The sequence below is a fragment of the Notamacropus eugenii genome, chromosome 3 (genome assembly GCF_028372415.1).
Source record: "Notamacropus eugenii isolate mMacEug1 chromosome 3, mMacEug1.pri_v2, whole genome shotgun sequence".
Lineage (NCBI taxonomy): Eukaryota > Metazoa > Chordata > Mammalia > Diprotodontia > Macropodidae > Notamacropus > Notamacropus eugenii.
This window is the reverse complement of record NC_092874.1, coordinates 328,934,329-328,960,646: the sequence shown is the minus strand read 5'-3', so window position 1 is coordinate 328,960,646 and position 26,318 is coordinate 328,934,329. Positions and strand designations below refer to the sequence as shown.

General features: G+C 35.8%; 1 protein-coding gene across 6 annotated transcripts in view; it reads right to left on the bottom strand.

Moving 5' to 3' along the window:
• The window catches only part of FANCC (FA complementation group C), a 237,019-nt gene that overhangs the window by 64,862 nt on the left and 145,839 nt on the right, over nt 1-26,318 (bottom strand). For all 6 annotated transcript variants that reach the window (XM_072596926.1, XM_072596922.1, XM_072596928.1 and 3 more), the window contains exon 8: nt 21,529-21,685. In XM_072596926.1, the coding sequence (XP_072453027.1) occupies nt 21,529-21,685 (157 nt within the window). The remainder of the gene's footprint in view (nt 1-21,528; nt 21,686-26,318) is intronic.

Here is a 26,318-nt window from a genome sequence, read left to right as displayed (position 1 = left end):
GGGGCGGAGCCAAGATGGCGGAGTAGAAAGACACACATACACATAGCTCCGAACCCACAACCCACACAACGGCTAGAGGGGATCAACTCATGGTGAATTCTGTACCCAGAGGCCACGGAATATTGGAGCGAGGGAGATTTCTGTTCCGGAGAGACCTGCAAACCTCTCGCGGGGGGTCCTTCGAGCTGCGGACTGGGCGCCGGGACTAGGAGCTGAGTGCAGCCCTGCAGCGGCCACGACACACCGTGAGGAAAAGATCCGAGCAGGCTTCGGGGACGGGATCTCCAGCGGCCACGCGGGTCCCTCCACCCACTCTATACCAAGCACTGTGTGAAGCGCTGCACAAAGATTCTCTCACTGGACCCTCACAACAACCGTAAGATGCAGATGTTATTATTATCCTCATTTTATAGGTGAGGAAGTCAAGGCAAACACAGGTTAAGTGAGTGCCCATGGTCACCCAGCTAATTAATATCTAAAGAGAGATTTGAACTCAGGTCTTTCTGACTCCAGACTCAGTGCCTGGAGGATGACCACAAGATTCCAATCCTAGGTGACTAAAAAGATGATGGAATTTTGAGGGGAAACGAAGGAAAAATAAAATTTGGAGAAGAAATAGCTTGAGGACTAGGGAGGGAAACCAATGGATTTCATTCTGGACATGCTGAATTTGAGATTGTACATGGCAGATGATAGATAGCAGATTCACCATCTACCCTGGTGAAGATGTCCAATAATTTTCTGTGATGGTGGTTTGGACCTCAGGACAGAGATTAAGACTGACTGTATAGATTTGGAAGTCAGCTGCTTAGAGATGCCAGCTGAATTCAAAATAGTTGATGAAATTACCAAGAGAGGTTGTAGGGACGAAGAGAAGAAAACCTTAGGGAAGCATTAAGTCTAGCAAGTGAGACAGAGGAGTGATCAGACAGGCAGGGGGATGTGTATTCATCCTTTCTTGCTGAAGAAGACCATGCCATCAGAGAAATAATGACATGACTTGCACTTGACTTTGTTTTGAGTGAGGGAGTGCTGTGCAGGTCACCAGCCTCACTTCTCCTCCAGAGCCATCTGAATCCAGTGACTAGATATTCATCAGGATGACTGGAGATGGCCCAGGATCAGGTAATTGGGGTTAAGTGACTTGCCCAAGGTCACACAGCTAGTGAGTGTCAAGTGTCTGAGGTGAGATTTGAACTCAGGTCCTCCTGCCCTGGTGCTCTATCCACTGCACCACCTAGCTGCCCATTAAGTAAACTACTGTGGGCAAGAATCCCTTAGAAGAAGTGACCCTCCACATATTTATATCTATATCGATACCTATGTACACATATGTATATATACACACATACATGAATAAAATATATGTATACATTTATCTATCTATCTGTATATTTGGTGATAAAAGTAGTCCTTGGGGGTATCATTTCAAAAATGACGAAATTATATCTATCCTAATCCTAGGTAAATCATTCAACATCACAGTAATACAAGTCTATGCTCCAACCACTGATGCTGAAGAGCTCAAAGTTGATCAGTTCTCTGAAGACTTATGACATCTTCTAGAAATGATACCAAGAAGAAAGCAGGGTCACAGAAGCCAAGGGAGGCATTTGCAGGAAGGAGTGGTCAATAGGGTCAAAAACTGAAGATGAGGACTGAGAAAAGAAGACAATTAGATTTTGCAATTAAGAGCTGGTAGGTAAGATTTTTTTTTTTTTTAGTCAAGTAGTAGAGTTGAAAGCCAGACTCCATAGGTAAGAATGTAAGAACTGACCAGATAAATCCCAGATACCATTAAGTTACACCACTGGTTGTCACGTACACTTGGCTCATCTGTCCCCTCTAATCTAAAATTATAATTTTCCTGTGCATTAATGGACTCTGAATGAGGAATACTTTCTATATAAAAATCCAAACTCATTGTATCATAGGAGAGGGGTTTAGATAAGGATTCTACTTTTTTTTTTTTTAAACAAAGATTCTACTCCAACTTTTAAATAAGGATTCTACATCACGGATTTCCTTCAAATAACAAAGTCCTCAACTACATTTCAAAGGATTCACTTTACCAAAATTCAGCTTGCACCACTAAAGTGAGATATGTCTATTGATATATTTTTCTCTTTGTGCCATTATCCTTTCCTTTATTTCTGCCGGTACCAAAAAACTCTAAACAAGAAGAATGTAAACATCCATTTTACATTACAAGATCTATTTGTTTCAAAATATACAAACTGCTTTCAACAACTTTTAGTTTAGAGAAATTATTCTTTCTTTTTAATCCTTACCAGATGTTGTTTATACTTGAAGATTGTTTTTTTCTAGTACATGCAATTACTGTTTAATTAGTGATAAATCTGTCACTCCTGTACTTTTTTGTTTAACTTAACAAATACCAAATGTACCTCTGCTTTTTAAGCATACAAGTTTATTTTAATATTATGGTTGTAGGGAATGAGGAGAAAGAAATGAAGGACAAGGTGGCAATTATTACAGGTTAAGCCCTGTTTTGATTGCTAAATAAAAGTCTGAACAAAGCAGCATTCCTCATAGGATTTAAACCCAGTTTCCTACAACCAGATGACTTTTGCAGACTTGCCTGAATGAAGAAGCCTTGGCATTCTGTTACCTTAACTACTACTCCTTGACTTCTAAAGATGCCCAGTTCTACTACTGCTCTGGTTCCTTCAACATCTCACTATTCTTCAGTTCTCTAATTCTTGTAGGAAAAAAGAAACCCCAGAACGACGTTCCCTACCTTGCAAAAGGAAGGTGCTAGGCATACAAACACACTGTTGGTAGAGTAGGGAATTTGTCTTACTGTGCTGTATATCAGTTTGAAACTATGCAAGAAAGGGAATGCAATTCTGAGTAATTTCTGACCTATGACACTACTTGACACACACTCCAAGGAAGTCAAAGACAGAAATAAAGGTTTAATATAACATTCCAAAACGTTCACGGCATCATCCTTTGTAGTAGCAAAGAACTAAAAACAAAGTAGGTGCCAATCAAAAGGGGAATAGCTAAAAAATTCTAATATATGATTAATGGATTATTATTTTGCCAGAAGAAATTCTGAACATAAGGAATTCAGAGCAACCTGGGAAGACTAACTACGTGATAAAGAATGAAGGAAATAGAATCAAGAGAACAATATACACAATGAATATTACAATGTAAATGAAAAGATCACTAAATTTTGAGTAAGTGAAAAAACAATCAAGGTCTCAGAAAGAGAATGGACCATAGCGCCCTGCTGACGGCACGCCTAGCAGAGTGTTGCATGCATTACCAGATGTGGTCACTGTAGGAAGGTTTAGCACACAAGGCCAGTGACATCTCTTTTAGCTAAAGGGCTATATTCCTAGGATAATTTTACTTGTTTTTTTCTTTATTATTAAATGGGGTTCTTTCTGGAATAGAATGGGTATTGAAATAACTGTGTAAAGGTAAAAGGCATCAATAAAATGTACTTTTTTTTTTTAAAGGATGGTGTCAAAGGATCTGGTGCCCTCCAGAGGCTCACGATGGTTAATATAACCAGTGTGGGGAGTTTAGATTCCTACTTTCTTTTAGTCACAAGGGTAATTGTTCCTTGTAATTGTGAAAAAAAATCTATTTTATACTGTTAAATTAAATATTATAGACCAAAGAATTAATAACCTTTTAATGAAAAGACATAACAGACATTCAAAATCAAGGCATTACTGAAAGATCATTCAACTACAAACAAGTGTAGATTTCATTCAGGGCAGAATAAATTCTTCAGTTTTTACAATATTTTCTTACCTATTAGAAAATAAAATAGTGGATTAAAACCTCTGCAAATAAGGAATTTTCATTTAAGACATTTTATGATCTCACCGGGAACATAAAAAGAACACAATTTATCTTATCCCACATATAAGCAAATAAGGATAACATTGATTTGAACACTTTAGAAAAAGTCACCAGTAGAGAAAACAACATTAGCTCACTTCAGCAAACTTTTAGCTGGAAAATAACATGGAAGTTTTGATTCAAAAAATAATGTATTTACAAAAAATGTATTTGCATCACTTATTTGGATATGTGTTTCTCTCCTTTTCTACTGTTCCCTCCCACTTTTCATTAACAAATTTGGTTGTGAAAGGTGAGTAAGCAGTTCTTTTGGATCTAGCAGGAATGTCAGTGCTATGGATTGGCCAAAGAAGTGGGGTAATGGAAGGGCATGGGAACCAGAGTACAATACTAAAGCCTGGTATGCTGGATGGTAGCATAACATAGTGTCGCCATGCCACCCACCCAGAACTTTCCACTCTCATTTCAAATGCAAACAATAGCATTCTGGGCTCCCAAGCCTGGGTCTTAACTGGAAAACATAACATACTTCTGATTCTGAGCCAGGCTTGGGAAAGAGAATGGTGCCAAGAAAGCTGCATAATTAGTGAATGGCTTTCAGAGCTTGAAGTGACATCAGTTTTTAAGGTCAGAATCTGAATTTACGGATTACAGTCTTCCTGTACCCTGGCTGTCACAGAAATACAAGGACATCTGCTTCTGAAGAGTTTCTACCACAATTTACGCAGTAGGGTTAACACTGTTATTCATTTAGGGGCAACAAAATATTGTGGGCAGGCATGTAGATGGGGCAAAGAAAGCCACAAGCTGAACTGAGAAAGTAAACAGGTTACTGAAAATTTATTTTCATTTAAGATGCAAAATGTCCTTTTAGAAAGCTGCTGCTTTTCCCATAATTCTCTTTATTTTCTTGTAATCGTATTGGAAAATGCAGTGCCTCCAAGTCCCTGAGAGGCCAGAGAACATTAGGGGAGGTCATTTCCCAAAGTGCAACCTGTATAACCCTTTTTATCTTTTGTTTTTAGGATGTCTTGGTAACTACAGAATTTCCAGTCTAATTCTGTATTTTCCCAAAGGATAAAAACATAATTAACAGTACACCATATAAAATACAAGTTACTTAGACCATCACACTTTAATTACTCTCAGAATTCAAATACAATGTAATGCATATCAGGCTTCTGCTGTAAGAAGGAACATGCACAGCAATCTTGCACTATTTTGGTCCAATGGACGTTTCTGAGATTTATTCATGGTCGTGTCACTACTCTCTGATATTGTACTAAGATAAATGACTCAGAGGATGAAATTGTGGAACAGATTATTCAAGTCAACTTTAAAGTCACGCAGTCATATCACAAACTCATTCTTTTTCTGGTTGACTTTCTGGATCTGTTGTTTTTAAGGGTCCTAATAAGCGCCTTCCAAATCAATCAGTGACTTTGTGCTCTTCATTCTGTACTGTAATTACCTTCTTGAACCATAATGCACTCTGAAGTCATATCCTGCCAACTGTACAATAAATCGAATCAAATATCACTTCCCATGACTTCTCCTTCCTTGGAAAAATAAAAGGCCTTTTAAACATCATAATACATACTAGGAAACCTCATTTTTTTTTGTAGATAGTATGAATCAATTGTCCTAGGTAGAAATAACTGGCTTAATGAAGATGATTTTCTATGGTAACTTGGAGGCCAAAAATTGTGTTTGCATTATTTAATGGGAGCATTTTTCTACTTTACTATGTAGATAGCAGTGTTACACTTCTGTGGTAATACTTCACCCATTCTCTGAGCTCTGTAAGTAAAAAAGGGTAGAAAGTTCAGACAATAACCAGAAAAATGATTAGAGTTGAACAATAAAGCCCATGAAAAAATATCTGGAATTATCTTAGAGAAGACTGAAAGACAATAATGGTTCTAATACAAAAACAGAGATCATCTTAAATTGTAATATAAGAGATACGAAGCTTTAAGAAGAATTTTCTCACAGTAAGGACAAAACCTCAAATGGGTTCACAAAATAACTTCTACAGTCTTCTTGGGGAAATGTTTTTAAAATAGGATGTATTCTTACTTCTCTGAGGTAACATATATGATCTTGACAGAAAATGCAAGTAAACATTAGATGTTCTAACAAAGATTTTCTTTAACTTTTCATTTTTTTTGGTAGTCATGAAAGCTAGAGCACAATGTAAACCTTCAAATAAGGTCTCATTTGATCTACCTATAGATTAAAGCAGTAAGAACTATAAATTATTGCAAAGTTATCTCAATTAATTTAAGAACTTTAATTCTGAAAAGATATAGTTCAAGGAAGATCAGTTTTTACAGGATTAGGGATAATGCAGAGAATATCATGACATAAGTTGTGTAAAAGGTAAGATATAAGAGAAAATACTGCTACAAATAGAAACATAATACAAATAAGTTGATAATAAAGATTTAAAGGAAAGAGAAGTGTGAGAGAGAAGGAAAGGGAAGTTTTGGGAAATAACCCCATTTACGTATCAGCAGGCCTCAGAACATCTCACATGAAAAAGTTTGCATAATGTATATACTCTTAAGTCCTAAAGAGGAAATGGAAATCTGTATCGCCTTCCAGGTTTTCCACCAGTTAACTTAATAATTGATTGTGAACAGCCAGTTCTGATCCTGGCTCCATAGCGCTATGTAACCATTTTCTTTATGGGGAATTGATTAATTAATTAAATCATAAAATGTGTGCATTTAGCCTGTTGCCTTTTCTTAACAAGTTTTCAGGTCAACAGTTATGGCGCCCAAACGTGTATTGGAACTGTGGAACCGAATGGACATTTCCTCATCTCGCCAACGCCAGGATTCCGGCGCCAATAGGAACCGTTTTTCCTAGAGTCCTGGGCCTTGACGGGGTCGGAGTAAGTCCTTCCATTCCCAGCTTCCAAAGGACTCAAAAATTCCCTTTAAAGATAACCGCAGGACAGAGACCACTCTGCGTGAAAATGCCTCTGTATTAATTAGGTCTCCTCTGAAGATCGATCTAGGGAAATCAGCTAGCTATGGCTCAGTCAAAAAAGCTAGACCAACCTGATGATCACAGGTATTACTAGCACTAGTGTTAATCAACTAAAGCTAGCCCTAAATTACGTTGGCCACCACAGGGCTCTTTTGGACCGGTCAAAGTTACTTTATCTTACAACCAAATTAAGTTTAAAGGCCAACAAAACAACTAGCCAGCAGTGAGAATGTTTCATCCTGGGCTTGCTGACTTAGCTGAGAGAGAACAAAAGACAGGTAGCCTCTTCCCTGTAGGGCTGGGAGCTGCTTCAGCACCTAGCCGTATCCTGGCAAAAATCCTTTCTTCTTCAAGGGCTCCAGTCTGTCTTTCCCTTCACTCTATTCCTTGCCCCCTTTCCTTCCTCCCCCTCCCCTTGAAGGCCTCTGATCTGGGGAAACTGACGGCACCTAGATGCAATCTTTCCCCCTCGCCTTCCCCTTACCTGCCTTAGCCCTGAGGAAGGCAGCCTCTGTTCAAGCCTCCGTTGCCTCCCTCCTCCCCATTCCCCCTCCCCACTTTCCTTTAAGGACTCTGGTCTTGAAGAGGACAGTTACAATCCACCTAAGAACTAGAGGCCTTGAGCTTATTCCCATAGGGCCTGTTTCTTTAAGATACTCAGAAACTTTGGGGCATCAAGGCTCCCCATCCCTCCAACAACTGCAGGGGTGTTCTGAGCAAAGGCTGTAGGATTCCCCTTTATTATCAGGTTTTGAATTCTTGCAACCTCATTGTCTCAGAATAATAATAGCCAATTCATGATGAGGATTTCTAGCAAGCTTCTAATTGCCTTCTCTCTCTGGGTTGTTTTTTTGTGAGCTACGTTTGTATTTGTCCTGTTGTCAGTTTGTCTGTTGGTGTATGTCCCTGTCTGTATCATGCGTGCTGTGAATGAGTGTGTTATCTTGTAAGATTTAAATGCAAGCAGCCAGACTTTAGGGGCTGCAGCTAGGGAAACTGACAAAACTTTAACACTTTTCCTTGTCATTCTGGTCTGGCCAACCAGGAATTACAATGGAAAGTTAGATCATCTTAGGTAAAATCATTTTAGCAGATTTGTATGTTGTGAAATTAATCAGAAATATTTCGGGAACTGATCATTTGAAATTACTCCTAAGATTGTGGGTAGCCCACTTTTCTAGGTAAAACTTGGAAATGCCACCTAGGTCCTAGACATTCTGCCCACCCTGTCCCAACACCTGCATATCGCCTTAGGGGCTCAGTAAATTCTGCTGCTGTTGGGGGGGGATTGGTAAACGTGGAAGAATCAGGCCTGTAGCGAGCATTCTCTAAACTCTGCCTGCGAAAGTCACCACTGGGACATAAGTTTCTCTGCTCTTGGTAAGCTTCACTTCTCTGTTCAGTTGCAAAAAGTATTTTATCTCTGTTTGACCCATTTGTAAAAATAATTGTGCTTGTTGTTATGGGATCAAAAATGATAAAATGATTGTAAAATGCTTAACGTAATGACTGGCATATGTTACATACAACATTATTATCTCTCTAATGTAATTGTTACCTTTGAAGTGGTTTTAATTGCTAAAAGTAATAAGATCAATAATTTCTGGAAATGCAAATTATACCATCTGCAGTTATTGTTGTTTTAAAACTGTATTTCTAGGATTGTATTTCTGAATTTCTCTTAGATTGTGAAAATTAAGTGACCACTGTAATCTAGAAATAGTGTTAGACAAAGCAATTTTTTAATTTGAATTTTGTTGAAACTAAAAGATGTTGGGAAAATTGTGTAACACCAGTTGTGTTACTTTATCAGCCCTGCTAACCTTGTCTTTTAATGTTTTGTAACTATCATTTAGAAAACCATGTATTTCACCTTCTGTCTGTTAAAAAAGTTAAAGCTTAACAATTTGGCTATCTTCTATGAAGTTGTAGGATTGTTAACTAAGTTATTTGGGATTACTGTTTTAATGCCGAAACCTAAAATTGTTAAGTGGTTTCTATGTATGGAAAGGAGGGAATGGAGTGAAAACTTTCTTTAGATTCCCTCTGCCCATTCAGAACAGTCCCACAATGGAGTGAAAACTTTATTTAAATTTCTTCTGTTCATTCAGAACAATCCTACCATTCCTATGGGTAAGATCATCAGTCCTAGTAAAGGAATTTGGTTGGTTAATGCAGATTCTAAATAATGAATATTACTTGCACAGAAGTGGTAATAGATAGAGAGAATTTGTAATAATTGGCTTTTACATCAGTAAAGTTTTAAATTTGAGAAGGAAAGATGCTAAATGTAATCCCTTATGTGTGTGTGTCCTGGTAAATCTTTATTGTTTATTGTAACTCCAAGAAACTGTTTTTAAGAAAGAGAAATAATTCCATCAAACTATAAATTTAGTCATTAACCTCTTTGCTTTGTTTAAGCTGGAATGAGATTCCAGTACAGTTATGCTAGTAAAAAGTAATAACTTAGGAGCTATCTTGTCTTATGGTTAAAATGCAAAGGCAAATGGAATAATCTGGGTAATAGGATTGAGAGATTTGGAAAGATAAATTAAGTTCTGTTTGAAACTATGAAAGGTAGATAAGATTTGGGAATAAATATGGGTTATCCAAACCCCTCTTGCTCCTAGATAGTTGTTCTGGATACTTTTGTGTCAGTTTCAGATAGTTTAAAGTGTGAGGAAGTATTTTATCTGAGGGATACCAGCCAATATTGATTTGCTATATAAGACTGGGACTGCAATTTACTATTGCTTGAAGCTCTGATTACAGGAATACTTGTCTAAGTTATCATAAAGCCAGTTGACATGTGTTGCAGGCTAATGGTGGATGCATGGAAAGGTTTTGAAGACGACCTTGGACACGGCCGAGGTAGGATCTTCCTAACTCTATTTCCCAAATGTGCTACTTCCTTTCTGAAAAAGGAAATTCCCCACCTGATTACTCTGAAGCCCTGCTTTCAGCACCTGGTGACCTCACATGTCAAATAACAGCTTATTCCTGGAATCAACCAGAACTAAGGAAATCCTTTCCTTCTGTTAACATTGTCCCTCTCTTTTCTTTTATAGCAAATCTTTGTAATTAAGAAGTTCTGTAAGTAGAACTAAGTCTATCAAATAATAAATGGAAATTGGAACATTTCTGAGTTACTAAAATGGGATGCAGGAATGAATAGCTTACAATTTTAACCTACATTCCTGGCCAAATAAAAATAAATATAATATAGAGATAATATCAAGGAAATGATTAGACCAAGTAATAAAAGCAAATCTTGAGGAAAAGTAACAGGATCAGACTGATTCCTCTAAGAATTATATACAGGAGTATATGATTGGCTTCTAAAATTTATCATGCTTTTGATAATAAGATCTCAAATCTGGATTTTTGCACAAGATTGTATAAGATAGTGGTAAATTATTTCTTGTCTGTTAAAGTACCTGTCCAATAATTTAAAGGGCAGATGAGTTCATTTTATGGTTGAACTCTCACATTTTAAAAGATTCTTGTTCCAGATAGAAGATTTAGGTAAAAACAGAAAGAGCAAATAAGATGAACTGAAATTTTCTGAAATTTCAAAAGTGGAGAACAAATTTTAAGTAATTGTACTAATTTAAATTGTCTGACATATCTGGGAACTTCTAGATCTGAACCAGAAAAGCAGAATTTTCTTTTTGAACTATCCCAAGAATAAAACCTATTGTTAAAGAAAAGATATCTAGGTATCAGATAACTACATGAGAAATCTGGGATTCAAAGTTAAATGAAAATGAAGAATGGATTACTGGGATACAAGGAACTTAATGTTAATTAACTTGAAATAATAATTGCATTGATTTGTATGGTTCATGTTTAATTTTCTTGTTTATATTGGTGACATGTAAATCTCCCTTTCAAAACTAGTCTATTGTGAGTCATCTAAGTTTTAATCTGTACCTGACTTGATGTAAAAATACAATTTGTGAATTGTAAAAAAACTTCATTGTGCTGTTTGAACCTAGCCCTGCATGGCTGGGAAACTGAACTATTGCTAAGTGTCTTTAGCCATGTTAACTATGTTGTATTGTCTCATTTCAATTATCAAATCATGTTTCTGGGAGACCCTGTCAAGTTTTCTGTATAGACTCTTGGATCCATCTGTCACCTCTATTGCTCCTGCTCCTGAGTGGATCATGCCCTCCAGTTTTGAAGAGGCCTGAAGAAGATGACATCAGAGACAACTTTCCCAAGACCTACATGAAGATTTAGTTTTTCTTATCTTTGTTGGTCTACAGGCGAAGCTTTCGGCTTGCCTTTGACCAAAAGGAGGGAATGTTAATATTTAATATAAATTTTAGACTTTAATAAGGGCCAAAGTTTGAATTAAGAAGAGTCTGGACCTAATAGTCTCCTTTGTTTAGAGGAAAAACACAGATACCTTGGGTTGTAACTTCAGCTTTTGTCAAACTCTGTTAAGATAACAAATTCAAAGGCCTGTTTAGGACAGGATGTCTGTTATCTGGGTGATGGGACCTTTTCCTTATCTTAAATCACAGAGATATGCTATAGAATGAAGATGCCCATAGCTTGGGATCATAAAACCCAACTGACGCCACTTTTGTTTACAATGTGTCTACCTAAGAGAATTCCTTTCTTATGGCAAAATGTACTTAAGATAGTCGATTTCTGTACTAAGTCAGCCAGTTCTGATCCTGGCTCCATAGCGCTATGTAACCGTTTTCTTTATGGGGAATTAATTAATTAAATCATAAAATGTGTGCATTTAGCCTGTTGCCTTTTCTTAACAAGTTTTCAGGTCAACATCCCCCAATATTTCTCAATTTTCTCTCTGAATTAATGTACGTTTCTATTAGGAAGTGAGTATACTGGGTCCTCTGATACTGTGGTTGATCATTGTGTTGATCACAATCACTAAGTCTTTCAAAATTGTTTGTCTTAATATTGTTATTGTATAAATTGTTCTTGTTTTGCTTAAAAAAAAATAATTGATTGTGAAAAAATTATCCTCTTCTTTCCACTTAATTTGCTAAATCAAAAAAAAAATAGTGAAGTCTTTGGTATACACAATTTCTTCTGGTTATGGAAATTAAAAAACATTTAAATACTAATGAAACTCATTGAGGAAAGATATAATATAGATGTAACATGCCATATTCTTCTGAATGTTTTCCACAGTCCATATATACTCTTATCACTGTTCCTAAAAAGAGCAACTTTAATTCCTCCAAAAGAAAAACATACCTATTATTCATTGATCAAGCAATGATTAAGAGAGACTAGTTAAGATGACTGAATTGGAAGAAGCAGGACATTTAAGCTCCCCACCTCCCAATGGCTCCAATAATGATCTAAGAATAATGGATTCAGTAATGACTGAGAAATCAAAGGAGAAACTATAATGGGTCATCTTTCTACCCCCAAGAATACAAATTCAACCTACAAGCAAATGACCAGAGGAGGAAATGTGAAACAATTGGGAATTATGAGACTCCCAGAGCATCTCATAATCTCGCTCAGGCCCAGCAGCTAAGGGGTTTCCCAGGGGGGCCAGAAGCCTGGACTCCTGTCTGAGAGTTCCTAGGTAGGTCTGCAGTGCAGCTCTAGCCCAACTCAGAAGGTCATGAAACACAAAATCAACACAGATACAATGCACAGAGCTCCCAGCTCACAGTTGCTCAGAGTAGATATTGGATTCAATTACCCACCCAGAAGCTCAGAGTAGATATTGGATTCAATTACCCACCCAGAAAGGCAGCTAGAAGTGGGATTTGGGATGTGTTTCTAGAAACATTAAGCTTCCAAAGAGCTTCCAGTTAGGACAGCAATGCCAGGTTACCTACCTAAAGCAGATTGCTGGAAGAATGACTTAAAAAAGATAAAGAGCTATCATGAAGCCAAGGACTCCTAAGACATAAAGTAGAAGAAAATAACTTAAAAACAACTATGAGAAAGCCTCAAAGAAAAAGATAACTTAGAATTCCTAGAAGTAATAATGCAAGAGTTTAAAAAAGGAGAGTGGTAGTATAAAGAAAATGAAAGTGATAGAGAAGAGAATCAGAAAAGATATGAGAGGTATATAGGGAAGACTTGGAGGAAAGGTATGGAAAGATAATCAATAGCTTAACACAAAAGGTAGAACACTTTACCCAAGTAACAGACTCCCTGAAAATTAGAGCACTAAGGAGTCAATAGACTCCATGAGAAAACAGAAAATAATAAAACAATGAAAAAAAGATTGAAAAAAATTAGAAAAAATGTAAAGTATCATATACCAAAAAGAACTGATCTGGAAAATATCCAAGGAGAGAGAATTTAAGGATCACTGTACAACTTAAAAACCCTGACCATTATATGTCTAGACATCATATGTCAGAAATCATAAAGGAAATCTGCCCAGATCTCTTAGAATCACAGGGCAAAGTAGAAATGGAAGTAATCCACCAGCTACCTCCAGAAAGAAACCAAAATGAAAACTCTGAGGAATAGTATAGCCAAAACCCAGAGCTTCCAGCTAAAAGAAAAAATACTGTAAGCATCCAGAAAGAAAGAGTTTAAAGAAGAAGGAACCACAGTCAGGCTCACAAAAAATTTAGGAGCTATCACTATAAAGAAGCATAGAGCATGGAATACCATACTCTGAAAAAGCAAAACATTTAACTTACCTAGCAAAGTTGAATGTAAGAGGGAAACATGGACTAGGCAACTTCAAAGAATTCCTTCCTCATGGTCAAGGTGGCAGAGGGAGCATTCAAGCTGAACTTTCCCAACATTCCCCCCCAAACAATTTTAAAATAAGGTGTCAAATTGAATTCTGGAGCTACATAGGCATCAAAATGGTAGACTGAGACATTTTTCCAGGCCAGGAAATTTAGGAAGTTGGAAAGAGAACTCTGTGACTCTGGGATGGAAGCTGTTCCAGAGGGCAGCATGGCAGCAATACCAGTGGTGGCCTTGAAGGTGGCAGTGGTGACAGCAGCACAAGCAGTAAATCCAGGAGACTTCACCATATACAGAAGGCAAAGGCATTGGATAGGAAAGAATGAGAGGACATTGGGTACAGGACTGGAGACTGTCTGGCAACTCTACTGTCCAGTTCCAGGGTGTAGATGAGAACTTGTAATTACATAGAAGCAAGAGTCCTAGTTACTGGTTGCAGGTATAGGGCAGAAAGGAGAAGTAATGCTGGTCCAAGGGAGCAGGAGACTTTCCTAGGTAAAGACCATTACACAGACCAGAAAAGAAGTGACAACACCTCTTCCCAGATCACACCACCTTGGAAGTAGTAGAAATCTACAGAATCACAGAACTAGCTGTGAAAACATAGGGCAAAAAAGCTTGAAGCTTGGGACAATGACCTTCTCCACCTCCATCCCAGCCCAGATATGCACAGAACCTAACCTAAAGTTTAAAATAAAGAAAAAGACTAGAAAAATAAGTCAACAACAACAACAAACAACAACAAAGAAATACAGTTAGTAATCATTACTGGGATTGGGATGATGGGATAATCCATAAAACAGAAACAGACAGCAGAATGGATTAGAAAACAGAATTCAAAAATATGTTCTTTACAAGAAACAAACCTGAAATGGAAAGGGCTAGAACAGGGATAACAATCATGATCTCAGACAAAGCAAAAGCAAAAATTGACCTAATTTAAAGAGAAAACAGGGGATACTACATCTTGCTAAAAGGTACCACAGACAATGAAGCAAGATCGATACTAATCATTTATGCACCAAATGTCAGAGCATTGAAATTCTTGAAGGAAAAGTTAAATGAGTTATAGGAAGAAACAGATAGTAAAACTATATACCAGTGGGGACACTTCAAGTTTCCCCTCTCTGAACTGGATAAACATAATGATAAAATAGTTAAAGAAATTAATATGATTTTAGAAAAGTTAGATATGATAGATATCTGGAAAAAACTGGAAACAGAAAAGAAATACATGGTTTTTAGCTGTACATGGCAAGTTCATAAAACTTGACCATGTATCAGGGAATTAAAAACCTTACAAATGCAGAAAAGCAGAAATACCAAGTGCAACCTGCTAAGACTATAAGGCAATAAAAATTATATTCAACAGAGCTATGGAAACAAATTAAAAATTAATTGGAAACTAAGCTAATACTAAAGAGTGAGTGGGTCAAAGAACAAATTACAGAAGCAATAATGTCGCTAAAGAGAGCGACAACGATGAGACAACGTAGAATTTGTGGAATGTAGCTAAAGGAGTACTCAGGAAAACTTATATCTCTAAATGTATATATCAGTAACAAAGAAAAAGAGCAGATCAATGAATTGGGCATGCAACTAAAAAAACTAGAAAAAGAACAAATGAAAAATCCTCAATTAAACATCAAAATAAAAATCCTAAAAATCAAAGGAGCAAAAAGAGAACTTGGTTTCATTTAAACAAGAAAACCAACAATAAAATGGACAAACATTAGTTAATTGGATTTTAAAAATGAAAGAAGAAAACCATATTGCCAGTACAAAAAAATGAAAAGAGCAAAAACACCACTAATGAAGATGAAATTAAATTATTAGACCTTTCTGTCCAATTATATGCCAACAAAATTAACAATCCAAATAAAATAGATGAATATTTACAAAATTATAAATTAACCAGATTAACAGAAGAGGTAGTACTTAAACAACCTTTTCTTAGAAAAAGAAATTGAACAAGTCATAAATGAGCTCCCTATGAAAAAATTCCTAGGACTAAATGAATTCACAAGTAAATTCCACCAAACATTTAAAAGAACAATTAATTACAATACTACACAAATTTCCTGAAAGAAGTAGGTAAAGGGGTCCTTTTATGACATGAATATAGTTTTGATACCTGAACCAGGGAAAGGAAAAATGAAGAAAAAAATAGATTTTTAAAAAATATTTTAAAAATGAATATTGATGCAAATTTTAAAAAATTCTAGCAAGAAGACTCCAGTAATATATCACAAAAATCATACTCTATGACCAGGTGAGATTTTAACCGGGAAGGCTGAATTGGTTCCATATTAGGAAAACTATAAGCATAACTGACCATATTAATAAAAATAATATGATTATATAAATAGATGCAGAAAAAGTTTTTGCAAAAACACTAGAAAGTATAAATGGAGCTTTTCTTAAAATGATGTCATATCTATCTAAAACTAAGAGTAATAAGGACCACCTGTAACTTCACAAAGAGTGAAGTTGGGATGTCCAATATCACCATTATTATACTAGAAATGCTAGCTATAGGAGTAAGAGAAGAAAAAGAAACTGAAGGAATTAGAAAAGGCAATGAGGAAACAAAACTATCATACTTTGAAGATGACATGATGGCATACTTAGAGAATCCTAGAAAATCAACTAAAAAAATCGTACTTTAGCAAAGTTACAGGATATAAAATAAATCCACATAAATCAGCATTTCTATATATGCTATCAACAAAGTCAGCAGCAAGAGAAATTCCATTTAAAATAACTGTAGAAAATATAAAATATGTAAGAGTATACCTGCCAAGAAAAAACCAGAAATAATAAGAAAATGATTGCAAAACACTTTCACACAAATAAAATCAGATCTAAACAAATGGAGAAATGCTAATTGCTCATGAGGAGGTTGAGGCCATGTAATAAAAATGACAATGCCACCTAAATTAATTTATTCAATGCCATACCAATCAAGTTACAAAACGATTATTTTATAAAACTAGAAAAAAATAATAAAATTCATAGGGAAGAACAAAAGGTCAGAAAAATCCATGAAATCCATGAAAAAAAGTGTGAAAGAAAGTGGCCCAGCAGAATCAGATTTCAAAATATATAAAAAATAGTAATCATCAAAACAATCTGGTACTGGCTAAGAAATAAGAGAGGTGGACTAATGCAAGAGATTAGGTATACAATACACAGTAATAAATGATCTCAGTAATCTAATGTTTGGTAAATGGAAAGATCCAAACTTTTAGGACAAGAACTCGCAACTAGACAAAAACTGGAAAACTGAAAAACAGTTCAGCAGGACTAGGCAAAGACCAACATCTCACACCAAATAACAAAGTGAGGTCAAAATGAGTGTATGACTTAGATATACAAGGTGACATCATAAGCAAACTAGGGCAGGGGGGGGAAACATGGAAAAAATTATCTGTCAAATCTATGGATAAGGGAAGATTTTATGACCAAAACAGAGCGGATCAAAGAAGGTAAAATGGATGATTTTAAAAAGATGAAATTTAAGTTTTTGCACAAGCAAAACCAACATAGTTATAACTGGAAAGTAAGCAGGAAACTAGGAGGAAATTTTTACAGCAAGTTTCTCGATAAAGGACCTATTTCTCAAATATAATGAGAAGTGAATCAAGTTTATTTTTTAAAAATGCCATTCCACAATTGATAAATGGTCAAAAATAGAAAAGGCAGTTTTCAGAAGAAAAAAATCAGTCATCAATAGTCACATGAAGAAATGCTCTAAATTGGTTTTAAGAAAATGTCAATTAAAATAACTCTAAGGTACCACCTCACACCTATCAAATTGGCTAACATGACAGAAAAGGAACATGACAAATGCTAGAGGGGAATTGAAAAAATTGGGACACTAATGTACTAGTGGTGGAGTTGTGAACTGGTCTAACCACTTTGGAGAACAATTTGGAATTATGCCCAAGGGCAATTTAAAGTAAACTTTGACCCAGCAATAAAACAACAAGGTTTGTATCCCAAAGAGATCAAAGGAAAAAGGAAAAGGACTTATATGGACAAAAGTATTTACAGCAGCAAAGAATTTTGTGGTAGCAAAGAATCGGAAATTGAAGGGATGCCCATCAATTGGGAATGGCTGAACAAGTTATGGTATATGATTGTGATGGAATACTATTGTGCTATAAGACATGATGAAGAGAATGGTTTCAGAAAACCCTGCGAAGGGTTATATGAACTTGATGGAATCCTAATAAAGCCACCCCAAACCCAATATTCTAACTTTCTTGTGGGCTGAACAGCAGGAATGTCCTGATTTGACCACACAATCTGGCTTTAACCATACCACAGGTCCCCAGACTCAATACAGCCACTGCCTCTAGCTAGCCAACGCCCCCATCCAGTCCCTGCCCCCAGATCCAATTCACACATTTGAACAGGTGTGTTCTTGTACTCGACCACAATCACATCATCCATTTAGCTCAAGACAGGATCACAATATCTAACTATCCATCTTAACCAGACAAGATCACAAGAGCTAGCCAATCAGAAAGCAGCACAAGCACGACACTTGATGACTGGACCCTTCCCTATTACCTAATCCCTTGACAAAGCCCTCCTGTGTTTTTGACATTCATAATTTCTGTTATTGCATCTTTACCCTACAAAATCCATCTTGCTTTCTCTGAAGTTGCTGGTTCCTCTGGGAACCTAGCCTGCTTCTGAGGGGAGTCAATCCTCAATAAATGCCTATACTTGGATTAGAAGTGGTCTGACTCTGAATTCTTTGAGACAGTGCCGCCACAACATACACCATGAAACCGCAACAGTTTTGGCATCCTTGGGTGGGCAGAGTCCCAGATTCCAACCCATAGGACTAAACCACAACAAACTGATGCAAAATGAAGTAAGCAGAACTGGGAGAACATTATACACAATAAATACAATATTTTAATGATAATCAACTATAAAAGACTTGGCTACTCTGATCAATATAACATAACAAGATCCCAAAGTGTTCATGATGAAAAATACTATCCACTTCCAGAGAGAAAATTGATAAACTCTGAGTACAGATTGAAGGATTTCCCCTAGAATTTATTAATTTATTTGTTTTCAGTTTTCAACATTCACTTCCATAAGTTTTAAATTTTCTCCTTCTCCCTCCCCAAGATGGCATGCAATCTTACATGCTTTCTACACATACATTCTTATTAAATACATTTACACACCAGTCATATTGTATAGAAGAATTCTAATGAGTGGGAGAAATCATGAGAAAAACACAACAGAACATAACAAAAAAGAAAAGTCTGCTTCATTCTGTGTTCTGACTCCATAGTTCTCTGGATGTGGATGGCATTTTGCATCGTAAGTCTTTTGGAAATGTTTTAGATCCTTGCATTTATGAGAAGGGTTAAGTCTATCAAAATTACTCCTCACACACTGTGGCTGTTACTGTCTATAATGTTCTCCTGGTTCTGCTCATTTCACTCAGGATCAGTTTATATAAGTCTCTCTAGGTTTTCCCGAAATCTACCTGCTCATCATTTCTCACAGCCCAGTAGCATTCCATTATATTCACATACCATAACTTGTTCAGCCATTCCCCAATTGATGGGCATCCCCTTGATTTCCAGTTCTTGGCCACCACAAAAAGAGCTACTATAAATATTTCTGTGCATGTGGGTCCTTTTCCCATCTTTACGATTTCTTTGGGATACAGCACTAGAAGTGATATTGCTGGGTCAAAGGGGATGTACATTTTTATAGCCATTTGGCCATAGTTCTACATTGCTCTCCAGAATGGTTGGATCAGCTCACAGGTTTACCAACAATGAATTAGTGTGACTGAAGCATTTTTTTTTTTTTTACCTTATCATTTTCTTTTGCTAATATGGAAATGTTTTGCATGACTCACATGTACAATGAATATCATACTGCTTGCCTTCTCAAATGTTCATTATCAATGCTCTCAATAAATATGTAGATTTTTTTGGTAAAGATTTTATATTGCTGGGAAATTTGCTTGATAACCTTTCATTGGTAATAATAAGGTACATTATTTTTTACACAGTATTTGGCATCCTTTCCTTCATCAGGTATGATGTTGAGAATCCTTCAACGTTCTCAAAATGTGCTGTGGCAACACAGATAGATCTCCTTGGTCACACTTGTTATTTTCCAACTGGCTTCCCATTATTTCATTTAGTGATATGCCTACTCCCACAAGCATTGCACTGGAGACCAGATATTAGAGGTCAAATATGGTAATTTGCTACAAAGTTACAAAATAATTTGCTAAATCTTGATAGATCTTTTCCATCTTATGTTATTTCACTGTCTTTCAGTCTCATCCTTAAATGTCTTTTGGAATGATCTCGTTTTATCAGGTCTCTAGATAATTTTTCTATTTTTCCTTCCACTGCTTCTCACTCATTTATAATGTGATACTGATAATCTTACATCATTCTATTCCATAAAATTTTACTTAGAAAATTAACTATAAAAGTATTTTTTTCTTAGCTATATATCTCTTCACTTAACAAAGAGTAATAGATAGGTGTTTCTCAGATGAAGTAGTTCCTAGGTTCTTTTGCTCTTATCTGCACTCGCTACATCCAACATCTACCTCTCTTCTTGAAGAAAGTATGCATGATACATATATATGAAGATTCTGCTTAGTTCTGCAAAACTTTGGCATTTTCTACAAATTCCTGAATTACGTTTTCCAACATACTTTTCTTCCTTGGGTACACCTTTACACTGAAGTCAGTGAGCATTAAAGCATATACTGATTTAAACTGGAACATGCTGAGTTCTTCACAGAATTTCCTGGCTTTCTCATCCTTTGTTATAAATGTCAGTGAATGAGTTATAATATACCTTGTTTGTAGTCTTTGCAAACATTTTTCTCATGAGAATCTTGTGTGAGATAACCAAACTCCTGTGAAATATTTTTTGCTGTTTTTGACCCCATGACATAAACCAATTCTTCCAACTCCTCTATTAACTTTTCCAAAAAGAACCTGTGAGCTATCTTTCAATTTTGCTGTAATTTTTTTCATCTTCTGACTTCATTTATAGTGAAAATGTCATTTTATATGATGCAGGTTTCTCCAACAGTATGTCAAGTCATGGTCACTGAAGAGGCGATCTTACAATGAGGATACCATTAAGCAAAAAAGTACAGCGAATGTTTACAAATGGTCTCTCTTTTAGCCATTCTGCCACTCTCCCTGAAGAAAAGGACTGAGGGCCTTTTGTCTCTGTTTCACAGATTTCCAAGGTCAAAGAATCCATCACTAAAAGATCAAATTTATATATATTTTAAAATTAAGAAAGATTTTACAAATTAAAGAAAGATCAATACTGTTCCAAGAGGAAAAGAAAAGAGCAATTTAGTAAAGGTACATGTTTAGGAGAATAGAGAACTAAAGGGCAGGAAAATGCTTTGTTGTTTTTTTTTTTAAGTTAACAAGCATTTACTAAGCACATACTGTAGGCCTGACATGTCAAGTCTCTACTTAATACTCCATATTGTGTGCAAGGCACATAAGAAGGATGCTCTAAAATTAGGTACAAAATAGAAAACACAACAAAACTAACAGAAACCATATGATTACCTCAAGAGATTTAGAAAAGGCCTTTGACAAAATAAAACACCCGTTCCTATTGAAAACACTGGAGAGCATAGGAATAAATGGAGGATTCCATAAAATAATAAGCAGTATCTACCTAACACCATTAGCAGGCATTATATGTAATGGGGAAAAGCTAGATGCATTTCCAATCAGATCAGGGTTGAAACAAGGATGTTCATTATCATCACTGTTTTTCAATATGGTACTGGAAATGTTAGCGTTAGCAATAAGAGAAGAAAAAGAGATTGAAGGAATAAGAATAAGGAAAGAAGAAACTAAGTTATCACTCTTTGCAGAATTAAGCATAATATAAAAAAATTTCTCATTATCAAAATATCACACATACCAGCAATGAATCTCTTATAAAGCATTCCACCTCCTCTGGAAAATTTCTCTGCCTGGAGAGTAAATTTTCAAAAAGATGCAGGGTAGCTTTTTCAAGGCTGGGAAGGTGACGAAGCCAGAGGCAGAGTACAGCTGATTCAGAAAGGACAATCTTCTTCCTTTTATGAAAAGAAAAAAAAAGTATATATATTACACACATACATAGATATATTTTAAAAGAAATTAAGTCCACAAAAAAATTGACAAGTTTTCAAAACACAATCATTCATAATGAACTACAAACATTTTTTCCATCCTCACTAATGAACCTTTACATTACCTTCAATTAAATGAGTGTCCATTATGCAAGAACACATGCTGGAACCTCAACTCATCAAAGAACTTTTCAAAGAAATAACACCAAAATTAAGTTCAATAAAACAAGTAAAGGATGGTATATTTGGGAGAGGAAAAACTACATAAAATGATGTGTAAAAAGATGACTTTGCACAAATATGGCAATAATTGTTTTGAGGAATGACTAAGGATAACATTCCTAATAATTAAAAAGCAAGGTCAAATTGGTTATCTGCTTACATCACTGACAATATCATAATTATCAAAAGAAATCCACCACCTAATGAAATAGGGGTCAGGGATACCATGGCATAATTTACCCATTTGCCTATTAAGGTTCAAATACAAGAAATAAGTCTCATGTGATGGGACTGCAGAGTTAGCATTCTGTTAAGACAAGCAGACAACCCTGATACAAAACTTATCTGCCTTTATGAAAGGGCAGCATCTACACTGATGCTCAGACCTAGTCTGGAACGCAAAGGTGCTGACACCTCCAACAATCAGGGCAAGCTCAATTCAGAGAAGAGGTTCATTTGAGGCCCACTCCCCCAGTCTCTTGCTTCATATTTGTATGCTCTTCTTATCATGCAATCCAATTATGAGATAATAAATTCTATCCATGTGAATGTGTTCATTTTATCCTTTCTTCAAACCCTCAGAACAGAACTCATCCACTCACAGGAACTTTGTTTTTCTTTTTTTAACTCTCTAAACAGCCATTGAAAACGCTAAAGTTCTGATGATACTGTTGTGCTTTTCCAATTGCCAGAATGTTTAGCACAACATCATCATAGAGTCCCTTCTGGTTGTTAAAATAAATTGAACTGTCTAGGTTTCTCTTAACTCTAGCATTTACACCTCAAATTTCTACATAGCTCAGGGTCTTTTCAACAGAAATGTTGTAAATTCCATTACAGATCAATTCTTTTTTCCTTGAAGAATTATTTGCAGAATGTTATTCTTATTTTTAAGAATTACATTTTAGAATACTGTATTCCAAGATCAGCTGCATTTACTGTAGCCACTACCAGATCTTACATGATGTTAAATGACTGCCAGTCTTCTGTGATTTTAACCGACACAGAGAGGTTAAATGACTTGCTCAGGGTCACATCGTTAGTTCATGTCTGAATCAGGATTGGAAGTGGATAGAGTGCCAGGCTTGGAATCAGGAAGACTAATCTTCTGAATTCAAATCTGGCCTTAGACACTTACTAGATGTGTGATTCTGGGCAAGTCACTTAACCCTGTCTGCCTCAGTTTTCTCATCTGTAAAATGATCTAGAGAAGGAAATGACAAACCACTCCAGTATCTTTGCCAAGAAAATCCCAAATGGAGTCACGAAGAGTCAGAAATGACTGAAACAACTGAACAACAATAATGACAACTTATGTAGAGAATTAAGAATCACAGAATTGAATTAAGAATCTATGCCACCAAACTGTCCTCTACCCTAATCCATCTTGCATTCCAAATATACCAACATTACTAGTCTTCCTGGGAGACTTTAAGTGGATTTTAATACTATATATTCATGGCAGCAAATCATCCTGATCTCAATGCCCACTACTTAATGAGGGAAGGGAAAGTAGTGTCCTATTAGAGAGACTGAACAAAAGGGCAGGGAGACAAAATCTAGCAGTGCTGAGCATGTGTCAGAAGGCAAAGAAGGAAGGAGGCAGTGGCAGAGAAATTAAATCCAGTGTTAGCTAACCACAAGGAATTTTCTTGTGACAGGAAGCCAGCCAAGCGCTCAACTATCAACTTGCAGAAGGCCTGAAATCATCTACCACTTGGGGATTTGGAAAAGAAAAAAAATGTGATCCCATGTTTTGAGAAGGGATGATATAACACTATTTTATGAGAAGACAAGGGATGGAGAGCTAAAAAACCATTAGAGAAATCATTTAAAAACACAGACCTCCCCAGCTATTTTGGAAGGGGTACCAGACAGAGTAGAAGCTTGATTCAATACTACTTTACCTAGAAAAAGGGAAGGTAAGAAAGGTGTGGAGAACAAAACGGACATGAGAGTGCTCTTGGGGATAAGTCAAACTCCCAAACAGGAAAAAGCAGCAGGGAAGGAGATACACAGAGAAAGAAGAAAAGATAAGTACAGGGACAGGAAATGATACAACATAATAAAGAAATATAACACAAAAATGCAGGAAAAAAATCTCCAGTTAAAAAGAAAACCAAGATAAATTCTCTAAGTTCTTCAGAAATAAAAGATAAATTGAAAGAAACTATAGAATGTGAAAAAGGAAAATTAAAGAAGAACAAAAAATAGGATTGAAAGTAGGAAAGAAAGGAGAACTATCAAAGAAATATTCACTATGACAAATGTGAAAGAAGGCAAATAAGAAACTATAACCAGGAATCTTTCCCAAGACAGTAGAGACTTTGAGAAAAAGAAAGGCAAATACAGAAGTCAAAAATACAGCTCTAGAGAGAAAACAGATCTAGAGAGAACACAAACAACTACAGCAATGGAAAAATCATATGAATACGGGTTAAATGACTGACCTTGAAGAAAGGTTATGCTGATACAACATGAAGATCATTGGTCTCTCAGAAAAAACAGAATGAAGTGAAAAACCCAAATATCTTGTTATAGGAAATAATTCAAGAAAATTGCCCAGAAGCATTAAAAACAGACACCACAGTACTGTTGACAGAATTGTTGATGGATTGAGAGAATGCACAGTTCACTGAAAGAAAGAAATCCCAAGCTTCAATCACCAAAGAAATATACTGTTTAAGCTTCAGAATTTCCATGTCCAACAACAAATATTGCAAACAACCAAAAGCAAGGCCTTTAGTTATTTAGGTAGACCAATTTGAATAGTTCAGGACTACTATATGTCTATGAAAAACCAAAGAAGGTATTGGAATATGTAGGTCTCCAAAAATGAGATTGGAAATGCATCACAAAACAACATAAACTACAAAGCTAACATGACTGAAATAATATGAGAGCATTCACTCCATATTATTCCTCCAAAAGGCTTCAAAGGCAAAGAGGCTATTAAATATGTAAACACTTTAAATGGGGGAACATAAGAAGAAGGCATGAATAAAGTTTAAAAAATTATAACAATTTTCTCATAATTCTGGAACTGTAAAAGTTATTTTTTTTTAAACTTTATATTAAATGAAAGACAAAAGAAAAAATGAAAATTCAAAAAGAGAAAAAAGATCTAAAAGGGATTAGGACTGAAATTTGGGTAGAAATGAGAACAATCAAACAAAAAATCTGTAAGACAAATGAGAAGGAAATTAAGAAACTATGACCAGAATCTAAGAAAGTAGAGGCTCTAAAATGTAGAGTGGCAAACTATCAGCATTATTGATCAGATACACAACAAAACTAACAGAAACCATATGATTATCTCAAGAGATGCAGAAAAAGCCTTTGACAAAATAAAATACCCATTCCTAATGAAAACACTGGAGAGCATAGGAATAAATGGAGGATTCCATAAAATAATAAGCAGTATCTACCTAACACCATCAGCAAGGTAATGGCATGCAATAGGTAATGGGGAAGAGGTAGATGCATTTCCAATAAGATCAGGGGTGAAACAAGGATGTCCCTTATCACCACTGTTTTTCAATATGGTACTAGAAATGTCTCTTAATAGCTTTAGCAATAAGAGAAGAAAAAGAGATTGAAGGAATAAGAATAGGGAAAGAAGAAACTAAGTTATCACTCTTTGCAGATGATATGATGACCTGTAGAGAAACTCAGAGAATCAAGTAAAAAAACTCCCTGAAATGATAAACAACTCTGGCAAAAATGATAGGTTACAAAATAAACTCACACAAATCATCTGCATTTCTATATATTAATAACAAAGCCCAACAGCAAGAGACAGAAAGAGAAATTCCATTTAAAGCAACAGTAGACACTATAAAATATCTTGGAGTCTACCTACCAAAACAAACCCAGGGACTATATGAACACAATTACAAAACAGTTTTTGCACAACTAACGTCAGATCTAAGCAAGTGGAAGAATATCACTTGCTCTTGGGTAGGCTAAGCAAATACAATAAAAATGTCAATCCTAACTACATTAATTTACCTATTCAAAGCCATACCAATCAAATTATTAGATAACTATTTTCTAGAGTTAGAAAAAATAATATCAAAATTCATCTGGAAAAACAAAAGGTCCAGCATATCAAGGGAACTAATGAAAACAGACACTAGGGAAAGCAGCCTAGCCCTATCAGATCTCAAATTGTATTATAAAGCAGCAATCATCAAAACCACTTGGTACTGGCTAAGATTAAATAGAGGAATAGACTAATGGAATATGTGACGTACTCAAGACACAGTAGTCAATGAATATAGCAATCTACTATTTGATAAATCCAAGGATCCCAGCTTCTGGGATAAGAACTCACTCTTTGACAAAAATTGCTGGGAAAACTGGATAACAGTGT